This window comes from Motacilla alba, chromosome 3, assembly GCF_015832195.1.
Source record: "Motacilla alba alba isolate MOTALB_02 chromosome 3, Motacilla_alba_V1.0_pri, whole genome shotgun sequence".
NCBI classification, from domain to species: domain Eukaryota; kingdom Metazoa; phylum Chordata; class Aves; order Passeriformes; family Motacillidae; genus Motacilla; species Motacilla alba.
In genome coordinates this window covers 108,723,741-108,747,834 of record NC_052018.1, presented here as the reverse complement: position 1 = coordinate 108,747,834, position 24,094 = coordinate 108,723,741, and the positions used below count along the sequence as shown (strand labels likewise).

At 50.0% G+C, this 24,094-nt stretch overlaps 2 protein-coding genes and 1 long non-coding RNA gene across 8 annotated transcripts in view; 1 reads left to right on the top strand and 2 right to left on the bottom strand.

The window, feature by feature from the left end:
• The window catches only part of RALGAPA2 (Ral GTPase activating protein catalytic subunit alpha 2), a 95,333-nt gene extending 76,639 nt beyond the window's left edge, over positions 1-18,694 (top strand). For all 4 annotated transcript variants that reach the window (XM_038133759.1, XM_038133758.1, XM_038133757.1 and 1 more), the window contains 3 exons: positions 7,545-7,666; positions 14,661-14,698; positions 16,932-18,694. In XM_038133759.1, coding sequence (XP_037989687.1) covers positions 7,545-7,666; positions 14,661-14,665 — 127 coding nt within the window. In that variant the 3' untranslated portion in view covers positions 14,666-14,698; positions 16,932-18,694. The remainder of the gene's footprint in view (positions 1-7,544; positions 7,667-14,660; positions 14,699-16,931) is intronic.
• LOC119699797 lies at positions 14,706-16,912 on the bottom strand. Its single transcript, XR_005256543.1, has 4 exons — positions 16,658-16,912; positions 16,351-16,463; positions 15,782-15,997; positions 14,706-14,961 (listed from the first exon to the last, which is right to left on the bottom strand). It is a non-coding gene; the product is annotated as an uncharacterized LOC119699797 (long non-coding RNA).
• Positions 18,247-24,094, bottom strand: part of CFAP61 (cilia and flagella associated protein 61) — a 94,461-nt gene continuing 88,613 nt past the window's right edge. The window contains exons 29-31 of one of the 3 annotated variants that reach the window (XR_005256535.1): positions 21,897-21,999; positions 18,703-18,945; positions 18,247-18,358 (exon numbers count right to left, since the gene is read on the bottom strand). Coding sequence is in view for 2 of the 3 variants with exons in the window: in XM_038133760.1 (XP_037989688.1) it covers positions 21,917-21,999 (83 nt within the window). In the remaining variant the exon portion in view is untranslated. The remainder of the gene's footprint in view (positions 18,359-18,702; positions 18,946-21,896; positions 22,000-24,094) is intronic. The other 2 variants (XM_038133760.1, XM_038133761.1) reach the window with 2 other exon arrangements.

Below are 24,094 nucleotides of genomic sequence, written 5' to 3'. Positions count from 1 at the left end.
TATGGCATTATCCCAGGCGATTCCCAACTGTACCTTCACCTGGGTACTGCTGTGATGGAGCTTCACCTGTTCCTTGTCTCCGGGTGCACTGTGGAGCAGATCTCGTGTGGCATGTGAACTCTTTTGGTGACATTTCTGGCTTTAGAATATCCTTGTGTTTGGGGAGAGGAGTGGCAACAAGTGTAGGAATGTAAAATATACATGGCTGTTAAACTGGAGACACTGCAAGTCTGTGTGTTTGTGTATGTGCAATGACCAAAGCATAATAGCACCAGTTCAAAAACCTTTCTAACCTTCTGTCTTTTGCTTTGTTGGGCTTTTTTTTTTTAATTATAAAATTTTAAGATATAAGTGAATACTAACAGCATTTTTTCATCAACAGATATAATTCATAAAACAAACTCACAAACCTTGTGGGCAAGTCCACGCCTTTCCTTCATGTCTGGGTACAGGATAGGAAGGTGTAGCTGGCCCAGCATCCCCCTGCCAGCAGTTCCTCTTCATTTATGATGGGAGAATCTCATTGCCCAGCTGTCCTGGCTGCACCACCTTGGGATCTGGAGGTTGGCTGGTTCCCTGTGAGCTCCACCTGGAATTTCACCATCCAGGTGAAATCACCAGTGCGGATCCCGGCTGAGTGGCTCGCTGTGGTCTCAGCATGGGTTCTTGCTCTCCCCGGTGCCCTCAGGAGAGAGGAGCTCAGCATCACTGCTCTGGGGCACTGGGAAGGTGGCTTTCAATTAGACCTAGGCAACTCCTGTCCCTTTATCTCTCAGGATTGAGTAGGGAACTGTATGGCTACTTCCAGAGAACATATATTTGGGGGGAGTCATGCCTCACTAATTTGCTGGTAAAAAGCTTGTGCCCAGGTGTCACGATACAGAACTCTCTCATAAGCAGCCTCTCAGTGGTTAGATCTCGGTGTGCCCTGCAGAATGAGGTACCAGTCAGGGCTCCTGCAGCTCTGAACTGGTAACAGGCCATTCTGTCACCATTGCAATTGAAATATTTTTATCCAAGCCATGTTAGTACAGTGGTAAGCACAGAACGCAGTGGCCAACTGGACCTTGGATGGGCAGAGGGCTGGTTGCACAATGCAAAATGTAGAGTGCCATGATTTAGGCGCAGTTTTGTGTGGTTTGTCACCTCTGTAGCACATGAGGAACATGCTTAAAGGGAACAAAGTTAATAAAGGGAATGAGGCACAGGCCCAGCTTTTATTTCAACAGAGAAGGTACAAGCACAGCTAGCTGGGAGGAGAGCATTGCAGGGACTCTGGTAGAATTAAAAAGCTTTGGGTAGGGATGAGCTCTGGTGCTGTCACATTAGAGAGTGGTATGGGAGCAGGGGGTGACCCGGTGTCCCTTTGCTCCTGCTGCAGCTGTTGGTCTGTAATGGTACGTGTGTCTGCTCCCGAGGGCTTCCCGCCTGCAGGAGCACTTGGAAATTAAGATGAAAGCTTCTGTTCTGCCTTATTCATAATAAATGCAAGATTCTCCCCTGAAGCACTTGGCATGACTAATGTGCCACATATTCTTGCTATCCCAGAGCGGTAGGCAAGTGCTTCTGCCAGACAGGTGCTCGCAGCACACCTTGGGCCCAACAGCATCAGGAGCCAGGCGCTGGCGTGGAGCTCCCCACAGACAAATGTGAGCTGGAGCCTTTAGCCTCAGGGCACCTTCACTATGGCTTTGCTGTTACACTGCTTGATTTCCACAGAGATGCTTTAAAACCGTGTGAAACGTGTTTCTGTTGTTGTTTTGCTGCACTTTCCCCTTTAAAACAATTACTGGCGACCGTCTGCGTGGGAGCCGCCGTTTCACACCGTGCGCGCTGGGAAATGCCGTGGCAGCGTGCCCTGTGACTCGGAGCACTCGCAGATTCTCGGGGACCTGAGGCTCACCTCTATCAGTCAGCACCAAGTTCTTTTGTGATCTTTGTGAGGGACCCGGGTCCCACTGTGGGGAGGGAGGTGGCAGAGCTACAAGCACCGTGCTGAGGTGCTGGGAAAACAAACGCTCCACAAGCGAGGAATCCATTTGCAGACCTCTCTGTACCTGTCGGTCTCAGGGAGAGTCATGTCCCCTCCACACCAGGGTGTTCTGGGCTCCAGCCATCTCCCCCAGCACAGAGGGCTGCCTGTCAGTGTGATTGGTGGCACAGCAGCAGAAAATTATGCCGCAGAGAGGATGAGCTCTTGGTTTTGGCAGCAGAGAATCATCTGCCCGTTTTGGATAAGGAGGAGGAACAGCAGCCCTGGCACAGGCCGGCCCTGCTCCGCCAAGGGAGCCCTGGCTCCCCCGGCTGCAGCGTGGACAGATGGCCGTGATGGGGGCTGGCCGTGGGGAGAGGGGGCCCACAGACCCCGTCGGTCACACAGCCCCTGCTCATGTGCGTCTCATGTGTTACATGGACCGATTTAAGGCAGGCGTCACTGGAAAGTTTCCATCTCGGATGCTTTGGTTTATAAAAAGCACATAAGTCTGCGGTGGCTGACAGGTACAGTTTAATTGCACCTGTTTAGTGAAGGATATATGTTACTAAAATTCCCCCAAAAGTTCTCGGTGAAATTCGTGCGGTGGTGGTGGTCACTAGACCGTAAATGATGGCGAGCCCAATCAAGGAGATTGAGTTTCACACCAGAACTGCCTAACACCACATTTTAAAAGCACAGTAACTCCATCCTCTTCAGAGCTGGGGAGGACAATTAGGTACAGAAAGGTCATCAGCTGACACATCTCTGCTAACCTCAGTTTTATGGTCCTGGCTTTAATCTGCTTTGGTAAGTCCCGAACATTTATGTTCTTGTTGTTTTCCAAACCGCTGCCACGGTGTCAGGAGCAAGCCCTTTTGTGAACCATCTTTGGGCCCTGTGATACAATCAGGAGGAAACTGGAATAGATGTGTCTTGCATTGAACAGTAAATTCAAAGATTTTCTGCAGGTCTCTAACTGGATAAAGAAGGAATTGGCATTGTGGACGTATAGCCAGCCTTGATGTCCGATGGGCTGGAAAGAGCTGTCTCCCTCTATACTTTGAGCTTCTCCACTGGCTTGATGCCCCACAAGCCCTTCTGTGGGTGGGCTGTACATCGCAGATGGGAGTTGCAGCAGGTCCATGCCAGCAGGCCGCATTAGGGTCCCTCTGGAGCTGCAGGAACAGGCGTTGCAGCAAGTGCTCTCTGCAGACCCTGCCGGTGTCCTGGGTGCCAGTCATGGCACTGGTGCCCCGTGGTGTTGGCACGACCTGTGGGCCATGGAGAGCAGCCAGGCATTTCTCCCCAGCCTGGCCACAAACCTACAAACGCTTTTATTTGCCCGCTGTGGCAGCAGAGCGCACTGTTCTTTCCATGTATCGGTGACAGTATATAAATGCTGCCAAAATGTTTTTTATTTTCAAACAGTAGCGTGGGGCAGGATGGGCTGGCCATTACCGTCAGCAGCAGCAGGGCCCTGAGAGCTTTGCTTGAGGTCAGCATGGAGTTAAGGTTAATAAGAAAAAGTTCTGTATTTTCAGGATCTGCTTGAGTCACCATCTTCATATTCCCTTGTTTCTCAACAGGGCAGTTTGGTATGGTTTAGTGTTGTGTTCGTGTGCAGGGAGGGAAACAGTGTCAAGATCCGGGCCCTGGGATGGCTCAGGTCACCTGCAGAGCCCAGATTATGAGGACTTCGAAGGGTTTTCAAGGTCATTATGTTTTAAACTGTGTGTCTGAAGCTGGCTCTGTGTTGTAGAGGTTAAACGTGGAAGTGATGCTGGTGGGTGAGAGCCGAGTGCTGGCTGGTATCTGCCTCTCCAGTGAATTTTCAGCAGCTTCTGCCTTTTGTCTTCCTTTGCATCCTCCATCTGGAAGGATGTCCTGTGTGTTTCACTTTGCAGGTCATCTGCTGATACAATAAGATGTTGTGGTTTTTTGCAAATAGCTGATGTTTATATTTTAATATGTCGGGGTCTTTTTTTTCAAACAGCCTTCAATGTGTGGTTGAAATGTTAAAATAATTGGTATGCTGATAAAACACTACTAGAAGCTCATAATATTTAAATAATGAGATTTGATTGCTGTATTCAAATGGGACCTAAATTCATGCTCTCCCACAGTTTTATATGTCAATATATATCAATAATTCACACCTTGTCATGGCTCTCAATGTCATTATTTCATATAAAACGAAAAAACCCAAACCTGTTTCTGTCTGTCTAACATATTTTGCTCTGGAGTTTTGCCTTGGCAGAAGCAAAATGTAAAATAATGAAGCCGTGGAGGGGTGGGTCAAATTGCCGTACATATTAAAAGAGGAGCTTTTGATCAGCTTCTTTGAGGGTCTGGTATAACTCCATTTATCTGCAGATCTCAGGGGATGCCCCAAGCTCCCAGATAATGGGGGACTTAGTTAATCAGGGCAGCCAGCTGTCCAGCTTTCCGCCGGGGTAGGGTTCAAGCTCACAGCCCATCCTCTGCATCCAGGCCTGCTGCAGCAGTGGATTTGTGCGTTCCCTGCAGCGCTCCAGCCCTGAGGCTGCTCTAGGAAAGCCAGCCAGGCACTCTGTGCTCAGAGCTGAGGGGTTGCTGATCCATGGTTGCATTTTAAAACCAGTAGTTTATGTGGCACTTGATCTAAATGCTGCTTGGTGTTGGGGGCACCTTGGTGACAGGTGGGCTGTGCCCAGAGCTTGCAGGAGAGCTGTGATGCAAAGGTCAGGTTAAAGAGGTTCGGTGAGGTTCTAATGTTTGTAACTCGGTGATATTTTGTGGTTGGCTCTTAGGCTGAAGGCACAGCACGTTTCCGTGGGGCCACCCTGACAGAAGTATTGCTCCAGAGATTTTTGGGACAGACTCATTCCTACAGGGCAATAAATAGGAAACCTCGTGATGCTTTTTTTATAGGACGGAGGTGTTTTTCAGAGGGTTTTTTTTACAACTTGTTCATGATGCCTCCACATTCAAATTCCTAAACTTCAGTAAAATTTCAGTTGACTTTTTCTTTTTTTAGTGACTCCCAACTGTTCTCCCAAATGTGCGTGTATACTGAGACAGAGACAGCAGGGAGTTTAATTTCACTTTGCTGCAGTCACTTAACTCTCTTTTGATTAAGCTGTGAGTACAAACAAGCACGGGCATCCCCCTCGCTGCCCGTATGGCAGGAGCTGCTGTGCTCCCGCTGCTCCAGGGAGCCCGGGGGGCACGGGGAGCGCCGAGCCAAGGTGGCTGGTGGGTGGCGCTGGGGTGTGCAGCACCAGCAGTATCTGCACCCACTGCTTCTGGCTTTTCAGCGTGCAGGAGAGGTGCTGAGCTGGGGCCTTCCTTGCCTTCCGCCAAAGCGCTGGTGGATCTGCAGGGCTCTCCACATCTCGGAGTGTTCTTCCTCAGCTGCCTCTCCTGTAGCTGCTCAGCTGTTTGTCCAGGCGGTTTTTCCCAGTCTTTGTGTGGTGAGCAGCATCCTGCAGCTCATCCATAGGATTTCACCGGGCGCAGAGCAAACCTGGGCGGTGTTTCCGCGCAGCATCTATCTGAAGCGGGCAGTGCTGCCGTGTGAGATGTGCGGAGCCGTTCGGGACCCAGCAGCAGGGCATTATCAGGCAGACCCTTTTCCCGTCCTACCCCCCAGCCTGCTTGGAAACCCACGAGCAGCCCCGGCTGGGGCCGAGCGATGAATCGAGCGCTGCCGGCCGGCCCGCAGGCTCAGGTGGTCGCTAGCCCCCGGTGTCGCTGAGCCCTTTCAGCAATTTGTCACGGCCGGCTCCGCTCCCGTTGCGGCAGCACGTGCCAGCTCCATGTCACAGGGGCTGCTGCCAGACGGGCGCGCAGCCCCCGCCACCCCCGGCCGCCGCTCGCCCGCCCGCCCGGCAGCAGCGCGCTCCGCACGGCCCTGGCAACAGCCCAGCGCCGAGGAATCAGCATCTCCATAATGAGGAGTGAATGGCATCCATCAGTCCCTTTAGAATTGGGCCCAGGCGTGTGCCTCCTCTCCGAGGAAGTTTGGCAGCCTATTCATTAACAAGAGTCATCAGGAGTTCAGCCCATAAAGGGGAGGCAGCCCCGCACGCTGCGGGCTGGCGCTGTCAGGAATGCGTTCTCCCCGGCTTCGGGCAAGGCAGGAAAACTGAGCAAATAACGCTGTCAGCAGGTGCAAACGCTGAAATGCTGGCTATTGATTTTCTTTCTTTAGGCTTCCACGGGAAGTTTATAAGAAGATTTATCACATATCAATCGTCCTCTGCGAGCGTTAAATGCAAAATTCTTCCTTTCTTTCTCTTCCCTTTGTTGCCACCACGCCTGCAGGAACTCGCCGTGCAATGAGAAAGTGCTTTGCTTATTCCCTTCGAGGTCGAGAATACACCACAGTCTCCTGGCTTTAAGCACTGCTTTTCTCTGATTTTTTTTTTAATAGTGTTTCAGAGTGGTTTTGTTAATGTACTGCAAGTCACAAATGGCACTTCAATATTAATTAGTAATGCTTTTCAATTCTAAATACCCTCACCTGCATTCTGTTGTCACTGGTGTTATTCTCCTGCTCCTAATTTCTAAATTCAGCTTGGCCTTTGCTCCCACCGAACAGCCTTGCCGAGCTCGAGTGCATTTCCCCATAACAGAAACACAATGAGGCGCTGAAAACTTTTGTTTTCACTGAGGAAACGGAGAATGAGATGTCATCCTGGCTCCTGCGAGCCCTAATTCATAAAGTCATACATGAGGCTCTCCAGCCCATTGTAGGTTTGTCCCAGGCGTTATCCTGTTATTGGAAGTGTATGATTCACCTTCTGAGCAGACAGAAGCTGCACACAAAAGGGGAAGATTTGCTTTCTCCGCTGTGAAAGGCTGCCGCAAGCAGGGGTCCTATTAAGACAGCTGGAAAGTTGCTTCAGCTTGTTACGCTTGTAAGTTTTATTGGTGACTGGTTTTTGATTACACATTTGAATGCTGTGTGTTCCAGGTTGCCGAGTTTTAATTAAAAGGCAATAGTCTCGATGTTAGCTCGCTTTGTTGTCTGCATTATTCAGGCCATAATGCATGCAAGTTGTGGGCTGGGTTTGTCCACTGTGCATCATTTATTTGGGATACATAAGGTTGCACCTTCTAGCACCTGCCCTAAATACAACCGCTTTTGGAATTGGTTTATTGTGCTTAATTTCTCCTAAGAAGTCCAGTGATCAAATGAATGTGGGGGGAGGGGGGGGTGTATCCCTCTGTCCTGTAGCATTTTTTCTCCAATCTAGTTACTTTTCTGGTCATTGGAACTGGAATATTGAGTGCCAGGAGCATCCCATAGTGCCACAGCCTGTGATGGTGGGTTTTGATCTGGGGCTTTGCTCCTGTACTCGGCAGCTCCCAGGTCACAGCTTCTCAGTCAGGAAGCTCAAGAGGTGTTACCCTGAATTTCCAGGCCTGAATGTATCCTCTCCTTGTTGCTCCCATTCAGAACCGTTGGGCAGTTCTGGTCCATTCCCTGCCTGTTCCAGCCTGGTCAGTGTGGATGTGGGGCTGGGGGCTGGTGCTCGGGATGCCTTGAGTTCTGCACACACCTTTCCTTAACGGGGCATCGCAGCTACGAGGAGAGAGCTCTGTACCTCGAAGCCATCATCCAGAACCATAAAGAAGTGATGACGTTTGAGGATTTTGCCGCTCAGGTCTTCTCTCCCTCTCCCAGCTACTCCCTCGGTGGAACTGGTGAGTTCTGTGCATTATTCTTCTCTGTAGCCCAAAGAAGCACTTGAGCAGCAGATGTACACCTGTTTTTTGTAGATAAATGCTTGCAAATTTAAGACTACTATTCTTCCCCTGAATCAACTAATGAATATCAAAAGGAATGATGGCATTCATTTTAATTTGTTTTGCATCAGAGCTATTCACACTGCTCCTTTCTTCAGCTATCCTGTTAACCTCCTACTCCAGCAAGGTTAATGAACTTTCTCGCAGCGATGGGCTCGGGCTCATTCAGGACTCCGGGTTCTTGCTGAGCTGGGAATATGTTGTTCAAAAGTGAGGCCTGAATCGGGGCTCACTTATCAGAAATAGTTCCTCGCAGGGGAAGCTGCTGTTAATGCTAAATGGGGATTATGCTGCTGAGCTACCAGGGTCAGGGATTAATGCACAAGAAACGCAGGATCGGGGTGCTGTTAGGGAATCGCAGCGGCGTGCGGGATGCAGGCGCGTCCCTTCAATGCAGGCGAGTGCGCTGCAGGCTGCCCTGCAGCACCTGGCCTGGAGCCTCTGCAGGGTTTGTGATGGGGGTGTGGGTGTTTGGGGGTGTCTGTGTGTGTGTGTGTGTCTGTGTGTGTGTGCATGCACATCAGTGCTCATCAGTCATCCTCCTGCTGAGAGGTGACAGCATTGTGCCGAACTCTGGGAATTCATTCCTCGTGTGCCTTGTGGAGGGTTAGGTTAGTGTGCAGTCACTGTCCGCCTGGTTTGATTAAGTTTAAGTGAACCTCTCCTTGAAAGGGAGCTTTGGCACTGAAAGGCACATTTTTAGTGCCTTCAAAATGTGTTTTTTTCCAGCATCCAGAAAGTATCTGGTCACTGTGTGCTGGACTCTTTAACAAAGATTCCTTAATCCGTCGTTGACACTCCTAGGGTGACACTGGCACTTTCTCATCATTCCCTGCTTCTCTTTTGGATTGCTGAATAGATTATTTCCAACCTGTATAAACGTTGCAGGACATCTGCTCTGTTTCTCTTTAGCCTGACTTGTTAGCAGATATCTTCCATCTAAACTGAAACACTGAAGGAAGAAATTAAATTTGCTCACATAAATCACTTAGGAATAAAACCAGCCGTGCAGCATTGTCTGGCGTTGCTGGCTCCAATCCTGGCGTGTTTGGAGCTTTGTGAGGAGATAAGAGGCCTGTGCTGGCCGGGCAGTGGTGGCCAGGAGCAGCAGGCAGAAGGCTTTGGAGATAAGCGCTGGCAGGAGGGGGGAGGAAGCCGGGGCCATTTACATAATCGCACCTCTCCGTCCTGGAGAGGCGTCAGGGAACATGGGATGGATCTATTGATCTCTGCTGAACTGGAATACTAAACAACGCTAGGAAAGCTTATAACTTAAAGCTTTGATTAATGTTTCCTACATTAAAAAGTAGAACAGCTGTGCATTAAATTCTTTTATACGCTCTGCCAAAAGTCTGAGACAAAAAAATCGCTCATTTCAATAGGAGCGCGGCGCGTGCCCAGGGCTGGTTGTTAGCACTTGAATCATTTATCTGTCGACGTATCAGCAAATAGAAATGTAGATATAGTGATCTGGTTTTGCTCTGTGCGTAGCTGTGTTTCATTTTCATGTCGTTCTTAGCACATGGTGTTGTGTCGCATGTGGTTTGACAGGGCAGACCCCTCCGCAGCCCCACTTTCTGAAGGATAAGCTGTGCATGCCAAACACATTTAAACTGTTTCTCAGTAGCTGAGGATTTCAGAACTGTTAAATCAGGAGTACCCGGGTATGATTTTATTATTTTAATTGCTTTCAAGTGCAAAGCCTCCCCCAGTCAGGTCCCAATTTTCAGACTTCTGAACCTCAGAATTAATTACCTGCTCATGAACTGGAGGCTGGCCATGACTTCTGGTGTCAGAATCTCCGCTTCAGAGAGTCTCCTCACTTTACCTGCTGATTCTCCTGCATATTTAGTCAGTGATGAGCAGGGGCAGTGTCAGCTGTGGCCAGGGGGATGTGTTTTCCATCAGATGCCCATCAGCAGGGAGGCTGGATGCAGTCCCGGCAGCTCCGCTGTTCCCCAGCCAGGCGTGCTCCAGGCATAGATCCACCTGTCCTGCACCTGCAGGAATCACCTGTCTGCCGCTTTGGAATACAGGGGGCATTTTTCTATTCTGAAACAGAAAAAAGGAGTCAGGGAGCAGTTAAAAAAAAGAAGCACTTTTCCCTGAAGGAGTGGTCAGGCACTGGTACAGGCTGCCCAGGGAGGCACTGGGTTCCCCGTATCTGGAAGCGTTCAGGAGGCATCAGGACATGATCTTGGGGTGATGATGGTGGTCCTGGGTTGGCCGCTGGACTTGTTGATCTCTTCCAGCCTTGATGATTCTGTGGGATGCATGGAGCTGGCACAGGTGGCAGTACAAGCCAGCTGGTACTGCTGACTCTGCCGAGCATAAACTGCTCAGTAAATTTAAGATTAATTCTCATCTGACCTGATTCTTATAATGCCCCTCAGGTGTGATGCTGTCAGTGCTGCAAATGCATGCGTGCAGCAGAGAGGGTCAGGGAGTAAGGGGTGCTGCTTATCACAGTGCAGTGTTCTCGGGAGTTACCACGGCACAGGGAGAAATCAAACAGCTCTCAGTGACATACTGGGGTACCGCTGACTATGAGATAATTCTTGCAACTGGATGTTTTTGTGTTTTCTGATGCTGCCCCTGGGAATGCATCCCCAGACTCACATGGGAAGTGGTTTTCCTGCCCTGGCTAAGTCTCCCTGTGACCAGTCTTGCAGGTGCTGCATTTTCTGCAGGAAAATTGTCCAGTTGATCTCCTTTGCTGTTTTGAGGAGCAGAGCCTCCAGCTCCCTGTATGGATTACAGATAGCCCTGATACCTTCAGCGCTGAAAGTGCAGCCTCCTAGGCAGAATGGCCATCCCCAAACTCATGCAGGGGATGTGCAGATTAGGAACAAAAGCTGGGAATACGGCCCTTTGTTGTTAAACTGGTGCATTACATGCTGTATTTTAATTAGGCAGGGTTTGAGAGGCAGCCCAGGAAATCCTCCATAATCCAACACTATTGAATTATTCTCATTCTTTCCCTCTGCAGATTTCTCTCCTTTTAGCGAACAGGCTTTAAGCTGCCCTTCTTGCTCTCTCAGCCAAAACCAGAAATAGTAATTCAACGAAATACTTGTGTGTTCTTTAAAAAAATTGGTAAAGCTGAAGTGGGCAGAGCAGCACCCCGACTTCAACTGTGCCTCTGTGGCTCCTTGGGGCTTTGGTCTGTTTTAGTGTAAGATCAGCAGCCAGAAGCACGGTGTTGACCTTTGGAAGTGAAAGGGGCCGCTGGATATTCCAGGATTATATCCAGTCATAGCTTTCCCACCACAAGGATCCCGTCTGAGGGAGCTTGTGCTGGCCACGGCAGGTTCCTGCGTTCCAGGGAACCCCCTAGCGGAGCAGCGCTGCCGCCGGCGCCTCAGGGGTTAATGGGAACGGGCACACTTGACTGCTGAGAGGACTGATCTAATCACTGCCATATCCAAGTGCATCTGTTCACCATGAGGTCATTCTTGTGCATGCTAATGACTTGGAAAATAAAGCACAATGCTCAGCGTTATCAGGGAGGATATAGTGTAAATCTTGGCTTTTTTAGTTGCTAATGGCTAGTGTGGAATGGGCAGAGAAAGCATCTCGGATTCTCCAGCTTAATGTTTTTAAAGAATCCTTTTCAGTAGATCATCAGAAGAACTGTGCTGGAAAACTTGGGACATGTGGTATCTGTTGATAAATGGATTCTTAAATGAATATTATGGCATTGCCCAAGCGCAACACTTGAGTCGGGGAACTATTGAGGTTTTCAGCATTCCCTGGTTTTAAAGCCCTGGGAGCTGTGCCTGCTGATTTACATAAAACCGAGATTTTGCAGCCTTTTTGTTGCAAAGGTGACACATGCTTTTCTTTTGTCTCTGGACTTTTACACGCGTAAAGTTCTTGTAGAAAATATTTGAATGTACAGCAAACAAGATCTGGTTTATTTTAAACCACTTTTTGTTCAGTGCTGAGCTTTATCTTTCCCACTTTAAAGCAAAAGGATTACTTGAATTGGACGTGCAAATTTAAAATATATTTTTGACAGCAACAAAACCAAACCCAGAGTAATTTTTGTTTTAAACAGGACTGATGCTTTTTGTAACGGTAATTGAGCCAAGGGTTCATTTTGCTTTAGTTTGGTTTTTCTGGGGTTTTTATGCTACTTTGGGGTTTTTGTCATTTTGTCTTTTTCCTTGAAGCCCTGTAGATATATATAGATATAGATATAGAGATATAGATATAGATATATATGTAGTACTTTTGCCTCTGTTCCTGGGAATATTAAAAACATACACGTCTGAAACTGAGTAGCTGTGCCACAGTATCGGAGCACGTGCAGTGTGTGCCAGGGGTTGGGTTTAATCCGCGTGTCAGGGTGTCCTGAAATGGAACAATTTGTTTCTAATATATGGGATTTAGGTCATTCCTGACCGTCCTGGTTACTAGCAAAACAGGGAATTGCTGCTAGCATGGAGCACGTGTGAGGTGTGGTGGGCGTGGTGCTCAGCAGGTGAGGTGGGACACTCTACAGCCCTTGCTGCTGCCATGGTGGTGCAGGTTGTCCAGGCAGTGAACAAAGAGGAAAAGCTGAGGGAAGTGGAGCAGAGGAGCCAGGACAGTTACCACAGGAGGCAGGACTCAAGGGCTTTCTCTTCTTCCTCCTTCCTGTGAGGACTGTTCAGGATGAGGTGTGGGGACCTCCTCATCCTCAGCAGACTGGAGCCTGCCACAGCTGGGCTGTCCTTGGGCAGTTCCTGCAGTGCACCAGCAGATGTGGGAGCTGCTCCTTGCCTGTGTGCTCTTGCTTATCAGTGCTCTGCCCATAATTTTCCTGCCCATTTGGCAGGGCTGTTGCCTTAGTGTCCCCATGAGGGTCAGGAATGGTCTTGGCATTAAGCAGGGCAGGGTCACAGGTACACCAAGTGTTTGGGGCAGCAGCTCTGTCCCTCCTCCAGCTCCTGTGGCTGAACAGGCTGATTGATGCAGGCATAGTCCCAGGAGCTCAGGCCTGGCTCCAGAGGGTCCAGATCCACGCTGAGCCCTAAGGAAGTGGCCGCCTGCCCGATGTGCTGGAGCTGTCCCTTGTGCCACCACTGAGGGTGGACAGTCCGAACTTGTCTCCCGAGGCTGGGCAGGTGCTGGGACTGCTTCCCTCGGGATCTCCAACAGTGCAGGGAGGTGTGAGAGCCACATCAGGGTTCTCAGCCTGGCCCCCTGCCTTTTCCATGTAATTAATTGGCTCAGAGGGTGCTCCCCCAGCTACGCTCTCCAGGAGAGGAGGTGGTGAGGGAGGGTTTATCCTAGCAATCAGCGCTGGGATGGGCAAAAATATGAGCTTGATGGGCCGTCTCTTCTGCCGGGTGACAGCTCCAGCTGCTCGAGCTGTCAGCTCGCAGAAGGCTCGAGGCAATGTGGCCCCTTCACATTTTCCCTCTGCTCTGAGGAGCTGGCAGAGACCTGCAGCAGAGGCAGAACAGAACCAGAGCAGAACCGACCTGCAGCCTCGTGTGAGGGCTTGGGCTGCCCCACCTGTGACACCCACATAATCCCCAGCACTTGGTGGCGTCCCCCTGCCTGAGGCTGAGCCTTGCAAAACTAATCAGCAGCTGCTCCACCTTGAGAGTAATTAAACTTGAATGTGTACATTTCAGGCTTATTTCTGAGGCACTCAAACTGTGGAGGCCCATAGTAGTGCCAGGCACTCCCACCTGAGCTGGGAGCTGTGGGTGCCATTTTAAGGTCCATTCTGCCCCAGTTATTAACCTGTAGTGTCAGATTCTCTTTACTGTGTCCCGTACAGCTTTCCAGGGCACTGGAGGAGGTGTGTGGCTTCGATTAACCCAGCTTCAGTTATCCATGGATTTTTCTACGCAGGCTCAGGATGCTGCTTACAGTGTACTTGGAGCCTGTCTTTGGGAGTTGGAAGCAGAACACTGTGCAGATTTATGACAACGATTCTCTCTGGAAGTTTACCACCTTTGCATTTATTAGGAAGGAAAACAAAGAGTTCCACAGACCTGTCCTGGCTGAAAGGTTAACAGGGGGTTGGAACAGGTGACAGCCCATGTGAAAATTTCATGCTTCTTCTCAAGTACCAATCTTCAGCATCCTTACAGGTCAAGGTCTTACCTACCCTTGCTTTCAGGGGTGTTCAGCTGCTTCATGAGCAGTGGCTAAAATGCCATTCCTAGAGCACATGCCCTGGGGAAGGAACCAGGTTTATTCTGTGGACTGGGTTTGAGATGCAATACACCATCTCTCTCTGGCTTCCTGCAAGATAACCTTGCATTTGAAATGCTATCATCTATATTTTAATTCTGATTTTAATCCCTCCTGCAAGAAATGTGTTTTAAAAGCTCAATGCTCTCTAAGCAGCCTCACCTGTGAGAGGCCCTCCACTTTGTGTGTGTGTGGTGTCTGAGTGCAAGTGTGTGACAGCTCATGGACAGGTTTTATGCATTCAAGGACTTCCTCTTCTGGCACCAGGATCACTAGACTGCTCACTTCCTGGAGTTTTAACCTGGCTACAGTGTCACAGACATTTAGGTCTTCATGAAGCCTCAAACTTTAGCCAGTTTCAAATGGTGTGACCAGCAACAGTGCTGAACGTGGAGCTGAGGCATGAAGCAGCTGCACGCCATCATCCCACAGCAGCAGGTTGCACAGAAGATGAAGCACAATGAATATTCATTCCAATTTTTGCCAACATTCCCTCCCTGGGTTGTTTCAGTCCTCAGATGCCAGGAGAAGGTGCATGGGTGTGGTCCCTGAGGGGAGCTCCCCTTCCCACCTTTAGCAGGGTGTGCTGTGTCAGGTTGATGCAAGAGCAGCAGTCACAGGGTGCTGGTCCTGCACTGACATGGTTTTGTTCCCCTCTTTGGTCCTTCACTGACGTGGTTTTGTTCTCTCCCTTTAGATTAGAGTGTTACGCTCTCGGTACAGTAACGGCCACAGGTAAGAGCGATGCTTCCCGCAGGCCTCTCTGCTGTGGTTCATCAGTAACAGCTCTCCTTCCCCTCCTCCTCCTCCCTCGCTGCCTCTGCTCCATGTTCTACCTTCTGTGCTCCATGCTCAGCTCACACCTCCTCTGCTCTGCCTCTCATGCTCTGCCTTCGCCTCGTACCTCCCATGCTCCGTGTGCAGTTCTGCCTCCTCTGCTCTGTGCGCGCCTCCCGCGCTCCGCACGTGCTTCTGCCTCCAGGGTGCAGTTCTGCCTCCTACAAACAACACAGAATGCCCTCCTGTACATTAATGCCTCCCCTATGTGGTAGTGGTTCCCACAACATGTGTACAGTAATGGCCCCAGTAATGCCTCCCACGATCTGTGAGCAGTAAAACTCTCTATGTGCCAGGCAATGCCTCCCGTGATCCACACGCGGTAATACGTCCCACGATACGCGCCTGGTAATTATTTTTTACTTCTAAGCTGCTTCAGTTTGTCCATTTGGAGAAAACTATTATTTTGACCATCTGCCATTCTGCCTCACTGCAGGAATGTCAAGCACAACACCTCCCTCGAGAAGCCCTTCCCTCCCCCACGCTTTTCTCCCCAGCCAATAGCACCACAGGTTTTGTTTTAATCCAAAGTTGACAGCTCTCCATTTTTCACAGAAAATGCCTTTACAGGCTAAGTCACACTTTCCACCTTTTTAAAATGTGCTATTTCCCCTCAGTCACTTTCCTCAAAGAACCAATCTGGTAAGTAAGGGCTGTCTTTGAGATGCAAACGCGGGGCTGCAGGCAGGCTGAGGGGGTTCACACTTCGGGCTGTGCTGCTGCTGTTCCACTCCTGCTTTCAGTCACTCAAACACCCAGAGCCGCTCAAGCAGAAGCACAGGTTACACCTCACCCTGGAAATGCAGCCCAGAGCCAGGGCAAGTCTTTGTCCTCAGACACACTGACCTATGGCCATGTCCCCAGCTGTCCTGCAAGGACAGTGCCCTGCTCACCTGTACCCGTGGGCCAGCTCAGCCGTGGGCAGCTTTACCCAAGGCCCTGGCTGTGCTTTGGGGCATTTTGCACACGTTTGGGATTTACCTGGGCTAGGAAGGTGAAGAGAGGATTGAAGAGCTGTGGTCTGGCCAGGCACAGCTGAGAATAGAGTCAATTGTTGCACTGGAAGTAGATCTATGCTTCAAAACACAACCATCCCTCAGGAGGTTCAGAGGGGTGCCAATGGTGCCAGCCTTCAGAGAGGGCTCAGAACATTCCTGTGCTCTCTCTGCCTGGCTCCAAGGCTGTTCCTCCCTCTACCTGTAATAAAAAAACCTTGTGTTCACACTTCGGAAGAGAATGGTTTAAAAAATACCATTTCCTTATGGAGCTGATGAAACACTGTTCCCCCGGGAAATGCCTTGGGACAGGTCAAGCCCTCAGGAGCAGGGCAGGGCATGTCCCTAACAGAAGCTGCACCTGGTTATGGTCATTAGTGTCTCATTTAATGACCATGTGCTCACCTGTTCCCCCTCAGCCAGCCTGGGCAGGCCTGGTCTCCAGGGAATAACCAACAGGTGATTCCACTGAACAACAAAGTGTAACCCCCCCATACCCACAGCCCCCCAAGACCCTTTCCCAGTGGTGACCATAAGCACCAGTAACAAGGGTACCTGTAATGTAGTGGAAGAAATTGTGATTCTTTATGATTTTTCCAGAGGTTAAGGCACCTTCCAGGGAGAAATCTGTGCCAGCCCTCACGCTGGGAATGCTTGTTTCCAGCTCTCTGTAACAGGCCAAATACACAAGAACAGTTTAATGACACACAACAAAAACCAGTTTTGTATCACCCACACAGAACTATTTTATGTTGGAGCTTCCCACCTCCCTCCCATGGGGCTGTTGGGGCCCTGAGAGCCATCGGGGGCTGCAAGGGTTGTGCAGACCAAAAGGGGCTGATGTGGGGGGCTCAGTGCTCACCTGGACACTGACAGCCTCTCAGGGCCTCGCTGCTCCTCACTTCTGGGAGCTGGCAAAGAGAATTGATTTCTCTTTCTTCCCTGATTTCTCTGGGAAGCGCAGTACGGCAGTTCTTCAGCCGCCTACAGCAAATTCCTCCTCTGGAGGTCAAGTTCACCTGAATGATCCCCAGGAGAGGCTGGGAAGAGGTGAGAGGAGGGGCTGTGGTTATTCTGAGGATACAAGCTGGTTTTTTTCCCTGACCTGGGTTTTCCTTGTCCGCTCTGTTTTCCAGGCTGCCTCACCACAAGTGCAAGCGCTGACCTCGCTGACACCACTGGCATCAAGCTGGTGGAGCCGCCCTCACCCTCGCTGCCACGTGCCTCCAGGAGCAGGATCTCCGGGATGCTCTGCTGCTCTGCTAGCACCCTCAGCAAGGTGTCCACCTCAGGTGTCCACCTGAGGCCCTGGACAACAGAGCTGTGGCTGGGGCAGCCCACAGCACCTAAGCACCTGAGCTCAGAATGGGGAGTCTGGGTGAATACGTCTTGAAGGGGCCGGGTGAGGGGTTTGCTCTGTGAAATGGCCCTTCCCCAGTCTGGTCAGACATGGCTGGGGATTGGATGTCACCTGTGTCACCATCACCACTGCACTGGCACCAGCTGAGCAAGGGCCCCAAGGCCCTGGGTGCAGGTGCTGCAGCCAGAGGTCATGAACCAGCACTGAAACTAGTTATTTAATGTACCCTTAGAGCATCGCTTTAGTCATTCCAGGCAGCACTTACCTGTGCATTAGGAAATTTCTTCTAAAGAGAGGTTTTCCTGTGACTGGCCAGGTAGCAAATGTTCCCTGCTGGAGCGCAGGTGGATGAGGGAGGAGCTGTCCCTTTGGTGCTGTCCCACTGCAGGAGTGCTGTGGCCTTTCTGTGGTGTGTGCATTGGCTGTGCACTGGAACTGCTCCCGAGAAAAACAAAAATAAGCAAATCCCTTTTAGAAGAACAAAAACCACCCTCCTGCCATGACCCCTTCCCAGCACAGTGTGAAGACCTGGGTAACCTCCTCACCTTGTCCCAGCAGGCTGTGACTTGTCTCTAGCCACAGTACAACACAGCTGATGGCTTCTGAGGACTTAGGGTGTCCTCCTGGCACCTGCTGTAGTGAGCAGAGCTTGTGTTGGCAGTAGCTGATGTGTTTTGGTTTATACGTGTCATAGGCTGATGGGGTAAAAATTTTTATAGTTAAATCCCAGGTATTTTAAAGCAACAGAAATCTGAGATCCAGCAGCCAGAGAGCCCTGTCCTGCTGCTGCTTGGTTGCTCCTGGGCACACACACGCACACCTCCCAACAGAATGGGAGTTGCTTTAAGCAAAGGGATTGCATTTTTTGGGAAATGTGCCGTTGGGCCCCCATCTGTTTTTGCACTTACACTTGGTGTTACAGCCATCTGTCTGTCTGACCGTCTGAGTGCCAGCACCTGGCCAGAGGCCACCCTGTGCGTGTGGGGCACATTCCAGCCATGGCCAGTGATGCCAAGGCAGCCCTGGGGCTCTGCCCTGCACTCTGTGCCCGAGGGGCAGCAGCTCAGCCTCAGTGCCCGACAGGAACTCACCTGGTGCAGCTGCAGGAAGAGGCCTCTGTCACTGAGGGCTTGGACAACTGGTTTGATTTTCTGCCTCACAGTTGGGTTTTGCTTTCTGTTGATTTTCTGTCAGTGAAGGAACCTAGAAAATAAAACTTGTATTTTAATTTATTTTACATTCAGGGCTGGACAGGCAAGGCTGTCTGGCACTTAGTTATCCAATAGCTGGTCTGAAACAATTTCAAAGGCATCCTTCTGAGTAAGGAGCCCTTTCTCCTTAGAGCAATATGTACCTCTAATTCAGGGAAGAATTAAGACATCAATGAAAATCATGTTTTCCTGATGTCAAAAAACTATTAATTTGTATAAACTCCGCTGTGGTTTTGCACCCTGAGCTGGATGACAGAACCACTCTGTCACCCCTCACAAAATTAATAAATCTTTGCTCACAATAAAATTTCTCCCCAGAGCAATAAAAGGCAGTACCTGTGTGGTGTGTGTGGCGGCGGGTGGGAGGTGCCAGGGCTGGAACTCTTGACGACACTGGTGGTGCTGCTGGGCCCGGCTGCTGCAGGTGCCTTGGGTATACAGGGCTGGCTCACGGGGGACAGGGACAGTCCCTGCTGGACTTGGGTTCTGTCCCTCTCTGCAGGAACAGCCGCCAGGTGTGGAGCAGGCAGCGGCCTTCCCAGACTGGAGTGCTCTTGAGGAGTTCACACCACGCTGTCACTGACACAGGGGCACCCACGGTCATGCCCTGTGGTCCCCCACATGGCAGCAGTGCCCTTTGCCACCCTGCAGGGTGGCACCTCCTGCCAGCCCGGCCCTGCCCACGGTGCCAAGCACAGAGACAGACTTTTGGGGCCCCCCAGAAGCCACTGTCCATAACCTGTTCTCTGCAATGTCTCATGGCCCCACCACCCGCACTAAAAATAAGAGGTTTTTAGTGGTGATCTTGTACTCTACAGCCACATTCCTTAAGCAAATGCAGGGGGCTGCACTCAACCATAACGATGTCTAAAAAGACAAAAGTTTGTTCCCTTCCTTTGCTGAAGAGCCACAGCAAAGTCCTTTCCTCAATTGCTTCCAGGTGCTCTAACCAGAAATGGAGAGTGAATCCAGCTAGCTCCAGATAAAGGTCCCTTTGCAGAAGTCACTGCACACACTGATGAGCTGTTGGGAACCCAGCTTCCACCTACCTTTCCCAAGGAGGATCCCTGCCCCAGGCCCAGCACCAGCCCCCTGGAGTGGGTGGAGAGCAGGCTGGGGCCAGATGCTCCGTGGACTCGGGGGCTGTGCTGGCAGCGCTCTGAGCCAGCAGTGCCCCTCACCAGGGCTGGCACCCTGGCAGCAGGCAGGCCAGGGCAGGCTCTGGCCCGAGGGCATGCGTGCCCAGCACGGCCTGGCAGTGGCACTGGCACCCACGAGGGCTGGGGACACAGGGGACACAGGCAGGACACAGCCACAGCCAAGGGGCAGCAGCGATGCTGGCAGAGCCGGTCCAGCATGGGGCAGGAACGTGGGCCCAAGGCACCCCCAGCTCTGCACTGATGGCAGCAGCTGCAAAAATGGCATTAAAAATAATTTACTAAATTAAATAATATATATTCTAGTTTATACTTACCATGGAGTGCCAGAACGGATTGTGTTGGAAAGGAACTTAAAGCTCATCTCATTCCACCCCTACCGTGGGCAGGAACACTTCCCACTATCCCAGGTTGCTCCAAGCCCTGTCCAACCTGCCTTGGATCACTTCCAGGGATGGGGCAGCCACAGCTTCTCTGGGCAACCTGTGCCAGAGCCTCTCCAGCCTCACAGCCAAGAATTTCTTCTCAATATCCCCTTTAGTTATACCTTCCTTCAGCTTTAGAAGGATGCCCAACATTTTTTACAAACATTTGTATAGGTATTATCTTATTCCTACACCTATTAATATGCTCTCTTCAACTAGAGAAAATATATTAGGGATCTCATCCTATGTTCTATATATTTTATGCTACAGTATTTCAAAATATCTGATATTTGATGCTATGCATGTCTATATGTTTCTATTAGCTAGAGTACATGTTATAGGTATTAAATACACACAGATACAATGTGTATACGTATATGTTATTACATTAAGGAAAATATTTGTGATCTGTGATCTATAATCTAGGTGTAATACAAGATATGTAATGTGATATGCATTATATATTATACAATGTATTATATCATATATGCATTATATATTTTATCCTATTAATACCTGGTTTTGAATATGAAATATTTACTATAAAGGTAATAATTTTATTCCAAAATTGGTTATAAGTTATATAAATACAACATATTACCTTTATATTATATGTGTATATCTACATATGCACACATCCCTGGGATATATTTTAGCTATGTGTACATATCATGACAAAAACTATAGCATTACTTTGCTAACTGCAATACTGTGTGCAAATACATGCAGTATACTTTTGTTTAAAATGTATATAAGAAAATTATATAAATCATATCAGCAATGTATGAATTCTACATAACATGGTATAATGAACATGTAACATTTGGCACTTATATGATGTGCATCATGGAGTATTCAGTGCACTATATAGATACAATAAGAGCATTGCAGACCGTGACTGACATGTATGTATAGTGGCTATGCCAGGTGTGCACACCTACGCTCTGTCCTCCACAGCACACAAACCCTGGCAGCAGAGCTGGCAGAACCTCCTGTCAGACAAGAGTGTTTCACTACATTAACATTGGTAATGAATCAGTAATTATGTATAATGCATAGATGATACTGTGTACTGTGGATAATATATTTAATATGCATTGCCTAATGGCAATATATAACAGACATCTATTAGTCTCTATTATATAATATAATATGCTTTCTTATAATACATGTAATATATTGTTACATGTGTTATTACCTACATATTCTGAAGTTACTTATATCATCTATATTGAATATAGATGATATATATATTACTTATAAAAGGAATACATTTTTTTACATTAATTTTATCGCAGAATCCTAGAATAGTTTGGGTTGGAAGGGCACAATAAAGCTCATCTCATTCCACCCTTACCATGGGCAGGGACACCTTCCACTATCCCAGGTTGCTCCAAGCCCCATCCAACCTGGCCTTGCACACTTCCAGGGATCCAGGGGCAAATGCAAAATACAAGTTATTGTATGTAATAAATTCTGTTTTTCTTCTGTGTGTGTGTAACTAAACCTAAAATCTCCCAGCTCAAACACCCTCAACTGTATATCATTTTCCTCACATTTGTCATTGAACTGGTGTTGCACTGTAGGTAATTTCCCTCTAAGAAAGTGTAAAAGTGAGCCAATAAAACCACCGTGGTCCCATACCCTGAGAAAGCAGAACCTGTTTTAACCTGCAGCTGAACCATGCTCCTTCTCTCCCCCAGCCCAGGCAGAGCCTTTGCTCTGGTTAAATCCTCCCTTCACTCACCTTCCCCATTCCCTAAGGAAGGCTGAAAAGCCTCAGCAGAGCGGTACAGCACGAGAGCCAGGCAGGACCAGGGTGGGCTGTGCATGCCCTTGCCTTCAGAGCGGCGAGGGGGCTTTATTAGACCTTAAAAACTGTGGTTCTTTTTTAAGAGAAACAAGTGGTTTAACTGGACCTGGCTGCTGCAAATAATGTCCCAATTACCGTGTCAGGAGGATGCGCTCCTAGGAGGGTTCCTGTGCGGGTGTGGGGCTCCCGCTGCTGCCACTGTGCCCAGCTCTGCCCAGCTTCAGTCCCTGGCTGCCTGCTGAGGAGAGAACAGCATGGTCACAACGGCACCGGGGGCAGCCCAGCGCTTGGATCCAATGGCACACATAAGAACCAAGCCTGCCAGTGTCCGGTGTGGAGCTGGTACCACAGGACAGCCCACGCCTGGCATGTCCCATCTCAATGATTAATGCAGCAAATGTTGCCAGAGGCAGACCTTTGTTACATGGACTGTAAATGACATTTTACTGAAACCATTTATAGCCCTAATGAGGCTTCTTACCTGCATGGAAGGATCTGAGGTGTTTTATGCCATTTGCAAGGATGCACTTGCAAACCCAGATCCTTCACCAAGGGGAGATGCTTGGGTGCTTCAGGGAACTGCTGTCCCACTCAGCCTAAAACACTCACCACAACCCAGCACTCCTGACCCGGGAGCAATGGGGCAGGAGGTGTGTTGGCACCAGCACACCACAGCACCCTGTAGCACCCTGCAGGCACAGCACACCCCAGAGAAACACCTGTGACTCCATGAGCCCTTTCCCAGCTCATCAACAGCAATACCTTTTTTTAAACAGGCATGTGTTGTGTGAGGAAGAGTGAAATCCAAGGCAAAAGCCAATGTTTGTCCTGTTTCCAGGCTTGCTCCAATCCCATGGATACCTCCCAGCTGCCCATCCCAGAAACAGACCAGGAGGTGCTGGGCAGGGCCCCCCAAAACCCTGAGCTGTGCCCAGCTGTATTTCCCAGTGAGCACATCCAGCAAGGCAGCTGACTTACTGAACTGATGGCTAAGAGGGACCGTGGTGCTGGTACCAAAACTCATAAAACCCTTCCCTGGGGACAAGCACCCTGTGGAGAGTCCTCCCCTGCAGGCAGGAGCAGCTTGCCCCAGCTCCCCACCAGCTCTGAGCCCATGGGGCAGGGATGGTGTCCATGCTGTATTTCTCAGGATCCTGCAGGTTCCTCTATCTGATCTCAGCTCCTTTCCCTGTGCTTGCAACACTCGGTCCCAGACCACACATTTGCCTCTCAGAGTGCTCAGAGATGAGGAAGCCTCCAGCACAGCCGGCAAACCCCTCTGCCTGAATGCACAGAGCATGAGCAACCTCTGCACCAGCTGCCTCCACTGCGTCATATTTGGGGCAGGATCAGTGTTTTCCATGGTGCCCAAACCTGTTCCTGCTGGATGCACTGAGAGCCATCAGCAATTGATTTGTTAGCTGACAGCAGGAGGCTTTGTTTGCACAGCGCTGGCCGGCCGTGCTGCCAGGTGGCCGGGACATGGCACCCACCAGGCAACACCTGCATTCCCAGGCTCTGCTACGGAGAGCACTCTGCCTTCAGCCGTGCTGCTCGGCCCCTGGGACAGCCACCAAGCCACACATCAGCTTGGAACTTCACAGACACAGAGCAGGAGACACAGCCCAGCAGAGGCGCAGTGCTGGGGGCCTGGGCAGTGGGACAGTGCAAGGCAGGAACTGGTGAGGGGCAAAGACAGATCCATCTCCAAAATAGTGTCCAAAGGATACTGGGAGGCTTTGTAACCTGTCACTGCAGCGCGATGCCCTTCACTGCCAGGTGGCATGAGATGCAAAACGGTAATGCTGATGGCTCCCTGCAAAACCCCTCGGGTAGTTGGGGCTCACCCTCACAAGGAACCTCCTCAGAAACTCCTCAGGCCATCAGGGCTCACCCTCACAAGGAACCTCTCCAGAAAGCCCTTGGGCAGTCAGGGCTCGGCCTCAACAAGGACCCAGCGGTGCAGATGAGGGGAGAAAGGCTGCAGACACAAAAGCACAGCAGCTCTGCCCAGGTTGCTGCAGCCCAGGGATGTCAAAAGCAAATTGCGTCCCTTTTACAGGATGTTTGTGAACAGAGCCATTTCCAGCGTACTCTGCTGTCACCTCTCCTTACTCCTCCCCAACACAGGAGTCTCCACTAATTACCCTTTCTGCTCAGCAGGAGATGCAACACGTCAGTGCTGATGGCTACCCAGACAGTTCAAAAAACCTGGGGAATTCTGGCCCTCTGAAATTTCAACTGATTCTTAGCAGATCAGACATGGATTTATCTCACTATTAGGAAATCGACAGCAGTATGAAGCTGTTGTTTTGTGGCCTGCTGGTGCCACA